The 14,487-nt window shown below is 30.9% G+C and overlaps 1 protein-coding gene across 1 annotated transcript in view; it reads left to right on the forward strand.

Moving 5' to 3' along the window:
• Positions 1-14,487, forward strand: part of Sema2a (Semaphorin 2a) — a 515,286-nt gene that overhangs the window by 58,557 nt on the left and 442,242 nt on the right. Inside the window, exon 2 of the mRNA XM_085949066.1 lies at positions 1,091-1,506. Coding sequence (XP_085805192.1) covers positions 1,293-1,506 — 214 coding nt within the window. The 5' untranslated portion in view covers positions 1,091-1,292. The remainder of the gene's footprint in view (positions 1-1,090; positions 1,507-14,487) is intronic.

A 14,487-nucleotide genomic window follows, 5' to 3' on the forward strand; every position in this document is an offset into this window, starting at 1 on the left:
AGACCATTAAATTTTGTGTATTCCTGAAGTGGGCGTTCTTTATTGAACGTTATTTTTTCGTAAACTGTAAATAAACTCACAAATGAAACGTATTATTTTGCATAACATTTTTACGCACGCATAAATTCTACCAAATAAGGCAATAATTATAAATAACATTATTACATTTTGACAAATTTTATATAAGTAATAAAATTTAGTACTTATATAATAATCAATATATTTTTTTTGTTTGCGGCATTTAAAATTACGTATGTATGATATTTTTTTACGTAAGAAAATTGGCTGAAATCATTAGGCCTATCCACATATGGCAGAAAAAAAATCAAACCAAATGGAAATATAATAAATCATGACTTTGGTACAGTGGTTATTTGTATGCAATTAAAAAAATGGTAGCATTTATTTTGACTTAAAAGGAACTACGCATCTTAATTTGTATCTATTATTTATTTAGAAATAATTCCTGATTTTCAAATTTCAAATTCAACCGTTTAAATTAAACTTATATTTTAAATTCATACAAATTGTCGCATTACATTGCTCAATTCAAATTCCATTCGACCAATTTTTGTTCATGCATAATGTTTTCGTACAAATTTCATGTAACCATTTAAAATTTCTAATCAATTGATTATGTTACACACTGTATAAGTTTTAAATCTTTTTCGCCACTTAAATGTTAAATTCTGCTCGAAAGTTAAAATATTAAGTTTTTTCTCCATCCTGAACAATTTTCGTAAGTGGAGTTAGCCGATTTGCAGACAAAGCAATTAAGCTATTTCCAATAGGCGGACTCCTGTTGACTTACGAAATGTCAAACATTATTTTCGCGCCAAAGCTATGAAAATTGAATTAAAAATCTATCCTGTATGCTAAATCAATGGTGCAATTAATAACTAGAGTACTTTCTTACCGTAGTTAATTTATATGTGAATAATATATTAATAACTTTATTATAAACATAAATGAAGAATATTGTTTCTACAATTACGTAAAAATAAAATGAGTTTGTTCATTTGTGAGTTTTGCTAATAATATAAATTTAATAAATTCGTTATTATTAATAGGCATTTTTTTTTTGTTCTAGATTGACAATATAAACCCAACGAAATGTGAGAACAGTTACCATAAACATTATTAGTTTATTTTTTTTTTCGTTCACTAAAAAGTGCATTTTTACTTTTAGACATAAGTTTTAAATATAGAACGTGAAAAGTGATGACGTAGCCAGTGGCAAATTGTTTCGAACAACTCATTCATCATTTTGTGTACTGGATCTGAAGTCAATCATGGATAACATCATGATGATTCTCGTCCACGGACTCATACTCCTGATGATGGGCTGCTCGCTCGTTATGGGCGCAGGTTGGCAGACCAGCAGTAACACAAATGTGGTGCCTTTCTTCTCACCGGCTGACTATGACAACTCTTGGAATTTTTATTATGAACAACCATGCTGTGCGACGTACGGCAAATCGAAACACCATTTCAGACATCACAAAGGTAAGATAAATTTAAAATATATTACTTAGGTATAACTGTTGCTAGAATTCAAAATCAGCTAAGTCCACTTTAAGGTATTTTTTACTTTTTTGTGAATTGTTGAATAACTACTGCTTTCTAACATTTCTGCATTATCAAAATGTGGAATTTATTAATTGAAAATATTCTGTAATCGAAATACTATAAACTTTCACCCTTGTGAATATGTACTTGAGAAAAAAAAGCTGCTTTTCTCATAATATTCATTCATTATGGACTTGGCTGATTTTGAAATCTAGCGACACATATGATTGTATTGTAATTACGTCAGTATTTTATTCCGGGATTAAGGGATTAGTCTTGCCGATCCCATAACTGCGGGATTGGTTTAATTTAAGCATTCAGATAATGGAACTTCATAGATTTGAAAAAAAAATCCGAAAAAAAAATTGTACGTTTGTACGTTTCTGATGCCATAAAAAAATTGCATTTTCAATTAAACGAATGATACATTCTACAATTTTGCGAACACTCATTCAGTGATGAATTAGACATAACTGAATAATTATAAGGTCCAAATGAACTTGTTATTTTGTATTTTTTGATGATAAAAAATATCTAAACATATTTCAATCATTTCATTAAGATTTTGTCAGGTGAATCTTTCAATATGTATGCATATTTTTTGCAATCAACTATCACAAAAAAATAAATAAAAATATATACATTATAATATTAAGTACTGTATAAAAAATGTTTTCGAAATAGTGTGATTTAATTGGTTTAATATTACTTACACTATATATATATATATAGATACACAATCTACTGACGTACTCATTATATTATAATATAATTATGAAATATGATACTTCTGTTATCAAGGAACATTAATTAGAACCACTTGAAAAATTGGTTACTTAAAATAGTCATTTTAATTGATTGATCGTTTGAATAACACTTTCACTGTTTTACCTGAGTATTAGTTCCGACCTAACTGAATTTATCCACACGTTAAAACTATAATTTCCCGAAAATAGGGTAAAATTATATATGAATATAAAAACACAATTGGAATCTTCAGCTTATAAATCATAAAGATTTATGTGGGTGCATTTTTATGATTTTTTGGCAGCCATATGTTATTTCTGTCATGCAACTGAGGAGCAGCTGTCGTGTGCATTTTTTGTCCTTATTATCTCTTTGTACTGATGAAAGCAAGAAAAAGATAGATATATTATTCTCATGAAAATAACATAACAAAAAGAGAGAATTCAGCTATTTTTATAATTGGTTGAGTTTTATAAGTGAGGAAGAAACCAACGAATATAAAACATTTTTTATACCTACTACTAACGTATAAAAACTTACATAGATAATTGTATAATTATTCATTGATAATTTTACAACGATGCGATCAGTTTGCAATCATCGATGTAGTACCAATATATTATTATACTAACAATTTACAATAAAGTAATTGTACCGTTTAGGTAGTCTTCCTAAGTATCTAATATAATTTCATAATTCAGTAATGAATTAAATTTGATATATATGAGTAGATTAACAGCAAAATGGAGAATAAAATAATTAAGTACATATTTCTTACAGATTTTTAGGTAAGTTATAAGTTATATTATATTGTATTAAATGAGTATATTTCGGTACTTTGATCATTATTCTTAATTCAATTTGTTATTCAGTTTAATTTGAACGTTTCAGAGAGGGACAAGCTCCTTTGGTTTTAACCTACTTATTCATATACTATTAATTAATAAATAAATAGGTTATGTAGTTTATTAAACTTAATTTATAAATTTATTGTTTAGAAATGAAATTGAGATGGTTGATAACATCAATATTTTTTTATATAGCTTGAGACTTGACTTTGTTTGCTACGTTGACATAATATAATAATATATAAAATACGTGCTGTAATATAATTTAAGGCTATTATACTTCAGCTGGGGCACGGTCTAAAACGATCGTGACTACGCGACGCGGATATTGTGCAAACGACGGGTGCAGAACAAAACATAATTTGTCATAAAAATTCAACATGCGTCCAATAATGTTCTGTTTATTGTTCTATTAGTAACAATAATAATATATTATTTGACATGTTTCCTTTTTCAAATAATTGGGTAACGTTTTTTAGTCATCTTTACACGATTTAAGAATTAATACCCCCGTCGCCATCACGCAACAAATTGACGTGTTCACAGCTCGACTTTCGCTCTCCGATTGCCAGCGAGTCCAAAATTTCATCGCACCTATTGTAGTTGAAAATTATTTGCCGTTTCACTGAGGTATGCTCTTAATATAAAATATTGCGTATTTTTGAAATGTGATTTAATTACATAAGCACTTACCTTAGTACGTAATTTTGACACTAACGATCCTAATAATTATACTTAGGTCACATTAACTCGTAGGCGGATATAGCTGCAGGTCAGGCGTTCACTACTCAAAGTGCGGAGTGTCTGGGTATGAGATATGTATCCAGAAAACTGCGACGACCCGTGGGGTAAATGCGGAATTCAGTGGCACCTGCTAGATTTTGTTAACCCCACCCCCTCTCGCCATCTTAAATGTCAATTGTAAAGGATTATGGGTAATTGAGGCGTCTAATTACAAAAAGCGACAAGTCCACAATTCGATATTTGCGGGAAACAACGTTTTTATGATTCAATCTTCAATTATTTGTTTTAACGTGAGATTATTTTTTACGTTGTATTATATGTCGAAATTAGAACGAAATGGCAATTTGTTTTAGCTGATAAACTCTTAAATGTAATAAGTATAGACAAAATAAAATTGGACGTAGCGCTACTTGTACCTCACTTTTTAATTTATTCGTACACATTAAGGCACACATTTCCATGCCACTGTCATGAGTTTACTGGATGCTACAGCATGGGAGACGTTATTTACAATATTGAACGTTTCCTTATTGGTTGACGTAAGCACGCGCAAAGTCAACCATGATTTAAATAATATGAAACACGGACTTCACTCAATACGTCATATTGTGTAAAATTATACAAAGAATACGTGCGTATTTTTTTCTCAATTCTCACCAAATATGGACTTATCGCTTCTTGGAATTAGCCGCCTTAATTCCTTTAAATGGGCCCTCCTATACTAATATCGATTTGCGCACCTATCCTATATCAAAATAATTTATTTTCAATAAAAATAATGCTACACTCAAAATTATCATGTAAGTAGTTGAATAATTCAGTCTCCGTACAGTCATTTAACTAGATTTACAAAAGTAGATTTGATTTTTTATATTGACACCTGCTTCGGGCTGTAAATCAATCATTAGAACGATTTCATATAATTAATTCTAAAAATTCAAACAGCGAACGTTCATGTTCTTTAAATCATGTATCATTGTATCAATTACCGCAAAATTAAAACCATTATATTTTTATTATTAATATTAATTATTGGCTACTCTCACTGTTTATTGAATGGCCAGATAAAAACTTTACTTGAAACACCTATTTTATGTATTAAATATTGTTATTTTATATAATTGTCGTATCAATGTTATTAGTTAGTAGTTATAGTGTTTATTAACAAAATTGGAATCTGATTATATTATCCATAATAATACGATGATTAAAATAAGCTATTATTGTCTTATTCGTTAGAATATAAAAATGGTCACCCTATTTTTTGCTGTCTACACACTTTTAAACTGAGTGTGATAGAGATAAAATTTTAACCCTTAAAACAGTTAAAAGAAAGAGACGGCGAGATGTTTTGTGATCCTATACCACGAGCAGGTGAGAGCAATAATGCATCCCAGACGTGTGCACTGATGTGAGTAACCGAAACCCTGTGATACATGCACGAACTTTAGGCAAATCGCAACCGGAAATATAAAACTGCATATATACACATTGTGAAACTGGTTGAATGATGTACGTAGTTTCCATATGCAGTTATATTTTACGGTGAGACTCAGCATGACACAATAAGTTTAGGTGCAGTAAATGGGAGACGTCCTTACGGATGTATGAGGTGTGAGAAAGAGATAAGGATGATCTTTTGTCTGAGAGCCCTCTTTTGGCTTTTGTCAGAAGTTAGATGTAGGGTAGGCACAAACTATTATATTTTATAAATGTAAAAAATTATTTATGTTCCTAAATTATTTATACTACCACGTAAGCACATGGTATACATTTTTGTTGAATACATATTAAGTTATTCTACTTATAGGTATAATCATTTTTTAAATAATTACTACATGAAAGACATAATTTATTTTGATCATTTGTTAAACTGTAGGTATTCCCATTAGGTACATATTGAATAAAACTGAATATAAAATACAGTTTCAATAGCAACCTAGTATTTAGGACCAAGGTTCCTCCAAAATCTTGAATTGGTATATTTGAAACATATAATGTGTCCAACAAACGTACGTAATATGCAGTTGGCCGTAACATAGTTCACCGCGAGATATTGTATCGAACACCGATGACTGTATAGCATTGAAATAAAATTCATGTCCAAATAAATGCCTAAAAATACACAATAATAAATAACCACCGGAATACAAGGAAAAGTCAAAGGAAATGTATTAATATATGTAGAATTTTGAATGATTCAAAAGTTGGCTAGAAAGTAGATATAAAATCGTACCGATGAGATATATGATGATAATGACAGCGTTAATATTACAAATTTGATACCAATTATTATTAAATTAATGTATATTTAGTGCCTACTGTTTGCAATGCTCCATGAACAACGTCTCATTTTTTTAAATCTCGATTCTATACAGTCATTTCTTACAGGTACGACAGATCATAGTTAACTGTGATAGGGCGAAATTTAATACGTGCAATTTACATGTTGCCAATAACAATAATTAATTATCAATCAGTTTTTTTAGAATACAATACAAATTATTAATGTAACTTTTTTCTAGTGTAAGTATCCAAAGTTTTCTCGCAATATTTTTCTTTAAAATATTGTTAATGCTTCTTTTTTCTAGAGAAGACACAACGTTTCAAGACCTACCACATGGTGTTGTCCATGAAAAGTTTGCTTTTTCCTACTTTTCCACTTTGTCACATTAAAAGTAATAAAAAGAAAATTACCAGCTTCGATCCGACGCGGAACACGCTCTCAGTCGATAATAAAGTACTCTTCACAAAAACAGTTGACATAAACTGACGTTAACAGAAATAATAATATATTATATTATATAGATTATTATGAGTAGTCGACATCAAACCTTTTAATTAAGCAGTTGACAAATAATCTCTCAATAGAATAATCGTACCTCGCATACTGTGTTTGTCCGCAATATACATAAAACTACCAACATAATAAATATACACTACCATGTACCTAATATAAAAATACACATGAAACAATAAACAACTACAAATAATACAGTCCTGTGTTTATTAATCAAATATGTATCTACATAATAAAAATAAACTTGGGTGGACGTAATTCTTCTTCTTCTTTCACCCTGTCATGCCCCAGCATTGGGCATAAGGCGAGGAGAAGTTCGGGTCACTTCCCTCGGTTCATCGCCAACTCTTGTGACTCCCGCCACACCAGACCTGCAGCGCGTAGATCACTTTTGTAGCACCACTGCAGAGTGAGGGAAAGGCAGTCACGGCGACGGAACCCTTGAGGCTGTGCCATAAAAGTACGCAGTGTCGCACTCTCCGGCGGCATCCGGACATGCATAGCGAAGTATCTCTTCGCGATTACCTCAATCACCGAGGGCTAGCAGCTATGTCTGCTCACAAACTCGAGTGTTTGTAACGTGGTCGTACCAATATACCTCTAATATTAGGAGACATTGATTATCAAAGCTCAAAAGCCGAGACCTTTGTAGATGCCTTGTCTCATAGCCGTACAGGAGTACAGGTAGCACGCACGTGTTGAACAAACGACATCAGCGAATCTATTTTATACATACGACTGCTATCGGCCGACATCGAGGGTAGTTCTTAATAATTTTGTATTAAGGTAATATAATTGTTACAATAGGTTGGGCGTCTAAACAGTGAAAACTGTCTATCTTGCTCTAAAATGTAACACACACAAGAGAGGTGCCGTTAAAACATAGCACTTATTGTAACTATTACAACTAACTTAACACTTCGATACAAAACTACACTCGATAGCAGTTGTATATAATAGATGCGCTGGTGAATGTAATTCCAAATTAAAATATAATTGGAATAACGAACAACTAGGTACACAATCGAACCCACCGTTTCATAGACTGCTAGTTTACCAAATTAAGCTATACCTATTATTATTAAGCGGATTTTTTCTTCGTCTGGTACTGTCATGTTTTGCATGTTAAATTATTTAAATAATAAAATAAAAACATCGGTGAGGTTAAATACGTATAATAAATAATACAAAAACATTCCACTATTTTCTCGATGATTTTTTTAATCAAAAATTATTAAAAGACAATGTTTTAAATATGTGAATAGATTATCCGAATGGCAGTCAAGCACGATCTATTTTGCTTTTAATGTAAAATCATACACGTCATTATCTTTCATTATCTATTGAAAATGTTTCATTAGTGTTGTAAATGTCTTTTGACATGCACTCTTTTATTTATGGACTGTATAATATGGCAATAATTATACATTGTATTTTATAGCTTTAAAGGCTAAAACATGCATATTTTTTATTTACAACATTTCATAAAATTCACTAATGAATGTTAGTTTTTCATTGCTAGTCTAAATTTCTTTTAAGATGAAATAAAATTTTCATTATTGTAGTTATATTAAATATAAAAGTGAAACTATAATAGTTTTATGTTTTATTAGTGGGTAAGGCCCTGCTCACATGGCACAGCAAAAAAAGGCTTTGCTCCCTGCCGCCCTGGGTAGGTACTAGGTGGGAATGGAACAACTGGACGCCAGGACAATTGGACGCCGCACTATCGTAGACACGTATACAGAACGTAGACGAGGAATTTTAATCAGTTTCTATCTACTACTTCGTAGTTTTAATTCCTTCTACTCTTAACATAATGTTTTTTTTTATTGCGGATTGAGAATTACCATGCCTAAGGCTTTATATAAATTAAAAAAAAACTCTTTTTCGTTGGAACTTAAATATATGCACGATTAAATCATTATTTACGTGTGCATATTTAAATTCTCACCAACTATATAATCATAATATAATAATTTAAATATAAATAATAACATTACATATTTTTTTTAAGTACCTGACGTCTATTTAATTTCGAATTGCGTGGCGTCCAGTTATCCCGGCGCCAAATCGTCCTAGACCCGTACTATCCTCATTTAAATGATGATAATGCAATATTTACGTTTGATTATCTCTAAAAGTAGATCGATGATATATTGTCCAAAAATTTGTACGTATGCAGTATAAATAAACCACTTTAAAATGTGAATCTAATATAAAACACCGGAATACAAGGGAAAAAATAATATCATAAGTAGGTAAGTCAATAAGAAATATAATCATATCGTATATAATATATATTGGCACCTATAACAAGTAGGTTAGCATTTTTTTAGAATATTGTATGGATACACATATTTATTTCGGAGATAGTGGACCGCCCCCAAATTTAAATCAAATTAAAATCAAATCAAATTTATTTTACAAATAATGAACATAACAAATTATAAATTCAAAGCGTTCACGATATGACATAAAATAAGTGTTAATAATTTTAAAAAATAAAAATACAGAGAATAACTAATAAAATAAGAAAATAAATAAAATAAGTAACAAAATAAAAGTAGATGGAAGCACACAGAGTGAACTTTGATAGACACTATCTTAAATATAATGTACTGTCAACTGCGTTAGCACTTGTGTACCGAATTTTGAGTTTCTAGGTATATACAGGTAGTAGACGAAAATTATAATATTAACTACACTTAATCTTAGTAGAAGTGTGTTTACATTATTTGCATTGTAAAGATTTATGATAATTTATTAACGAAAGCTTTTTTATATATTTGTAAATTGGATACATTTGTGCATGTCATTATTTCATTTCAGTACGAGTGAACTAATAATGTTTTTAAACGGATTAACCTGAACCTAAAATATTTTATGTTACGCCAAATGTGTGAAATTGCGTATTACATGAAATCGGCAAAATTTTGCCTATTTCATGAAAAAATCAAGCCCGTTGCCTTATTCATAAATTAGGCAAAATATCCGCCGAGTGCGTGAATTCGGCAGTAATTTTACTGCCTAGTTCATGCATTGGGCAAATTAGATAGTGGCACTCCGATTGTGTTTTTTGCAACCAATCTAACTAACCAAATATGTCAAATGTCATTGATTATAATATAAAAAATTATACCAATCAATAACTACAATGACGTTCATTTTCATTTACTATGCCCAAAAAATCTAGAACTATAATATTATGATAACGGAAGAATTTCGCGATTTGATTCTTGCTTTGGTATCAATCGTGCAATGGTCGATTGTTTGTTTGTGATAGTATGATTTGATAGTTCGTTGCCAGTTCTTAGCTAACCTCAAAATAGACATTCAGTTGAATTCAGAATTACAAAACCTAACCTAACCTTATACTATATTATAATTATATTATGTCCAATTATAACTAATAAAACCATCCGTATGAAATTTACTTTTTCTACTGTCATGTTGACAGTTTAAGAATTCCATACCCTGCCAAATTCACGCACTCGGCAAATAATTTGCCTAATTCATAAATAAGGCAACGGGCTTGCATTTTTCATGAATTAGGCACAATTTTGCCTATTTCACGTAATACGCAATTTCACGCATTAGGTGTAACATATTATATACTATAATAAATAAGCCTCTTTGATGTAGAATTCTTGTATACTTAGATAATTATAAAAATAAGTTCTATAATACACGTTGTAACTCAAATAGTAGATAAGCCATCTATCTCATAGGGCAATATTTAATTAAAAGTGACCGAGGCATTGAAACTTTTTTTCTAAAAGTCCAAATTCTATTTTACTTATTACTATACCAGTCTCCCTGCGGCTCATTGTTCGGCGAAGTTTGTATGGTCAGCCTTACTACAGATTCGTGAGATTAAGTTTTTAGCCGACTTCTTTGTATACGACTGAAATCCCTATCCAACTCCGTGTTCTCCTCCTATAATGATGTACCTTTACCTGGCATACAAGGTACAAGAAAACGTTTATAAATGGATCATCTATATTCTAGATTATTGCTCACTATAAAATATGTAGAAATAACAGAAATTCTTAAAATATATTATTATTGGTTGCCATTTTAGTTAATTATGACGAGATGTCCTTTTTAATTTTTTAATGTGTTATCAGTAATTTAAGTACCTACCCATCTCTAAATGTTTAAAATAACTTTTATATTAGATAAGTAAAGCAAAACCCTTAAAATATTTTTAGACCTGATTATTCAAGATGGATTTTAAAACATAAACCGGCTCTTATATCTAAACTCGCCTCGTCTGCAACGTGTCGAATATGTTGATGTGACGTCTCGTTATTCACAAAACACACGTTGCCAAAATGGAGCTCCGCTGATTGGTCGAATGCGACTTTTTAATTTAAAAAAAAACATTTTATGCTGCTATCAACAAATCGCATGCTTCTCGGCCTACGAGTCGAAGACGCAAGAAGACATGCAAACTCCAACAAATTGGTCATTCCTATACCGGCATACCGATTGCCGCATCCAAATACATTTATATCGAGAGGTTTTGTGTGACTGTCGCTAGGTAGATGTGCGCGGTCTACATATGCAACACCGGATCGACGTTCCTAGAAGGTTTGATTTATGACTGTACGGCAGTCAGTCGAGTTTAGATGTGAGAGCCGGCTTACAGTCATCATTGAAAATACACAAATTGTAAGAGCCTCGAAAATATACATATTATGGTTCATCATAATACTGGATCAATCCGTTTGTGGATGAAAGCTTCTACAAAATGATCACATTTCTTTCGGTTCTGAGAGTAGCGTTTCCACAGATTTCTACAAAACTTTAATATCTTGTCAATCCAGCCGTCGCAAGGCATACCTTTAGGATTTTTGTTATTCGGAAATCAGTGGATGACTGGATTTGTTCAGTAATCAACTCTTCTTCCTCAAGTCATGTATCCTGCGCACTATTTTAGCAAGCTTTATAATTACATTGCATAATTATAACATGTACTCTTATTTATTAAGAGGTGAGTATTTATATGTCTTTATTACTTAAGTACCTACCTCTTAATTCTGAATGAAACATAATACACAATATTATATCAAGATCGACTATATTCAGGCCGGGGTACTGAATTGCAAGTTACAATTAATAATAGTGCGTGTTATTGATTATTTTCAAATTCTGTGAGATAACTAACCTGTTCGTAGTGATTATAATTTTGGATTATTAGATAATATAAAATAATTTATTGCACTAACCTACAACAATCAATATTATCTACAAACATTATCATATTGAATTCAAAGAATAAGCAGCAACTAGCACTACGAGATACATTCACAGGTTTCTACCCCAGCCTGAATATAGTCGGTCTTGATTATATTATGCACAAAGCTTACATTTTAATCATTGAAAAAGTCAACACACAATTTTAACTTTTATTAAGTACCTAACATAAAACTTCTCTTATCCAGTGGAAGCTCATGTCTACAGTAATTTGTTAGAGAAACCTGGTTCATCCACGCTAAAATCGAGGTGATAATTAACTGTCATTTTGTTTATGTTAAAAATTCTTAATTTAATATAATATATTTGAGCTCTGAGCTCTTAATTATTATGAACCAGTTTCGTGTCCCCGAATTGTGACTCATTTCACATTGACTTTTATACATTAAACTTTTCCACGTAAGTACCTAATCGTCATCAGTTTCTAATAGTTCATCTATTGACATGTTCAATACCATCGATCACGCACTCGAATATAAAAGTAAAATAAGATCTTTAGCGTATTGAACTATTCATTTTTTGATAATATATTTTGTTCTTGAGATATCAACGATGTATGTTTATGATATAGTATTACTGTATAACTTAATACTCTGAAAATTGTATTCTATTCTGCTATTCTGCATGCGCCGTTTGTCAACAGAAAAAAATACATTCAAAGCTCCAGAGTTTTAAGCTTGGTACACACATCTACCTTCTTTTGCCAACAATAGTTTGCTCATTCGTGCGAACATCCCGTGATTTGTGACAATTGTATGTGCATTGTTCTCAATCGTTACGTCCTACGACTTGCAAAAAGGAACTAAAAATATCGGCGACTTGCTGAGAAATTTATACTTTTGTAGGTAAATTATGCACAGTATTGTCACCCGTAGGTAAATGACACTCAGTAGCTTACTTGCATTGTTGCAATGATTTGTACTTGTGATAAATGCCGTCACTTCATCACGAGTTTTTGTACATTACGCGATTACAAATATATAATAATCTACCCGTATTACAAATATGAGATCCTGATACTTTGAACATTAAAAAACAATGATTTTTAAATAAATAAATAAATTTTGAAACGTTTTAAAATGAACCACTATCACTACTAGGGTAGGTCCTATACATAAGGCGGCTACGTATGTATTGAGGTATTATAATTGTTACAATAAGTTAACCGTCTAAACTAAACTGTCAAAACTGTCTATCTCGCTCTAAAAGTTAACGCAACCAAGACATGCACTGTTAAAACAAAACACTTTTTGACAGTTTAGATGGTTAACTTATTGTAAAAATTAACCGCCTCAATACATAAATATGATAAACTACCATCGATAGTCGCCGATAGCCATGTACAGGATAGCTTTGCTGAGGCACCTAACTGAGAAAACTCACGATTTGATACAGAATTGTCATTTTGTGTGTGTTTGGGTTTCGTTTTTCGGCATCTTCATACACTATACGCACTTAACAATAGAATTTAAATTCAAATTCCATCAACGGTTGATATTATAAATTTTTTGAACATGCATAATTTGAATATACTCCTGAGAAATATAATATAACCATTATAAAAAATCTTTTTTATACAAACACGACGCCCATGTACACAACCAACTAAGCTATATGCGTTCTATATAATTGTCACGAAATTTACTAGTAGTTTTAAAAATACTCCCTAAACTAAACCGCTTTCTTATCATTGTATTAATATTACCTTAATAATTTGCATCAGGATCTCTCCAAATTTTAGTTATAACGTACTTGCTTTTGCTAATAATTTATTAAAAAGATTTTTTCTAGTGGTTATAATATTTCTCTGGGGTGATTTCAAATTATGTATAATATGTACTTATATTTATTTTACACCGTTAGGTACTCGATGTTATTTCGTATTTCGCTTTTATATAACTTATTTCGATATGTAGCCGTATTATTATCCATCATAGATAAGTTGATTCTAATAAAGAAAAACTTCTTTTCTTTTAACAGATAGTATTTGTCTTTAGGTGTTGGTTATAGTTTGTGCTTGTAGAAGATGGGTTTAAGTCCGTGTCTGAATTTGAACTGAAAACTCGTTTAATGATAATTAAGTACAAGACAGAGGAAACTTTATCTGTTTTCTGCTATTTATTTTCTATTTAATTCTCTTGTTTTGTTTCGTTTTGTTTGCAATTTGCAGACGGGACATTGTTCCTCCTCACAGTTCGCAACGTCTTTGGTGTCACGATCCAGAGATGGCGACATCTCAGTAATTTAAAACAATACAATAAAAGACATAGTTTTATTCTTGTATTTCATTATGCCAAGGCTACTAATTTCAGCAATATATAACATGAGCAATACGTTACAATATAAATTATTAAATAACACAGTAAAATAAAATAACGGTGTTTTAAAAGCTTTTATAAAATAATTATAAAAGCTTAGTTTTCAAACACGTTAAAGAAAATTTGGTACAAGTCTGTTTACTGGAAGCCAGGCAGCAACAGCGGCCTAGAGTAGCCTATTTCGATAAAAATCATGAAT

This window comes from Rhyacophila brunnea, unplaced genomic scaffold, assembly GCF_057557595.1.
Source record: "Rhyacophila brunnea isolate RB1 unplaced genomic scaffold, BYU_Rbru_1.0 scaffold_21, whole genome shotgun sequence".
NCBI classification, from domain to species: domain Eukaryota; kingdom Metazoa; phylum Arthropoda; class Insecta; order Trichoptera; family Rhyacophilidae; genus Rhyacophila; species Rhyacophila brunnea.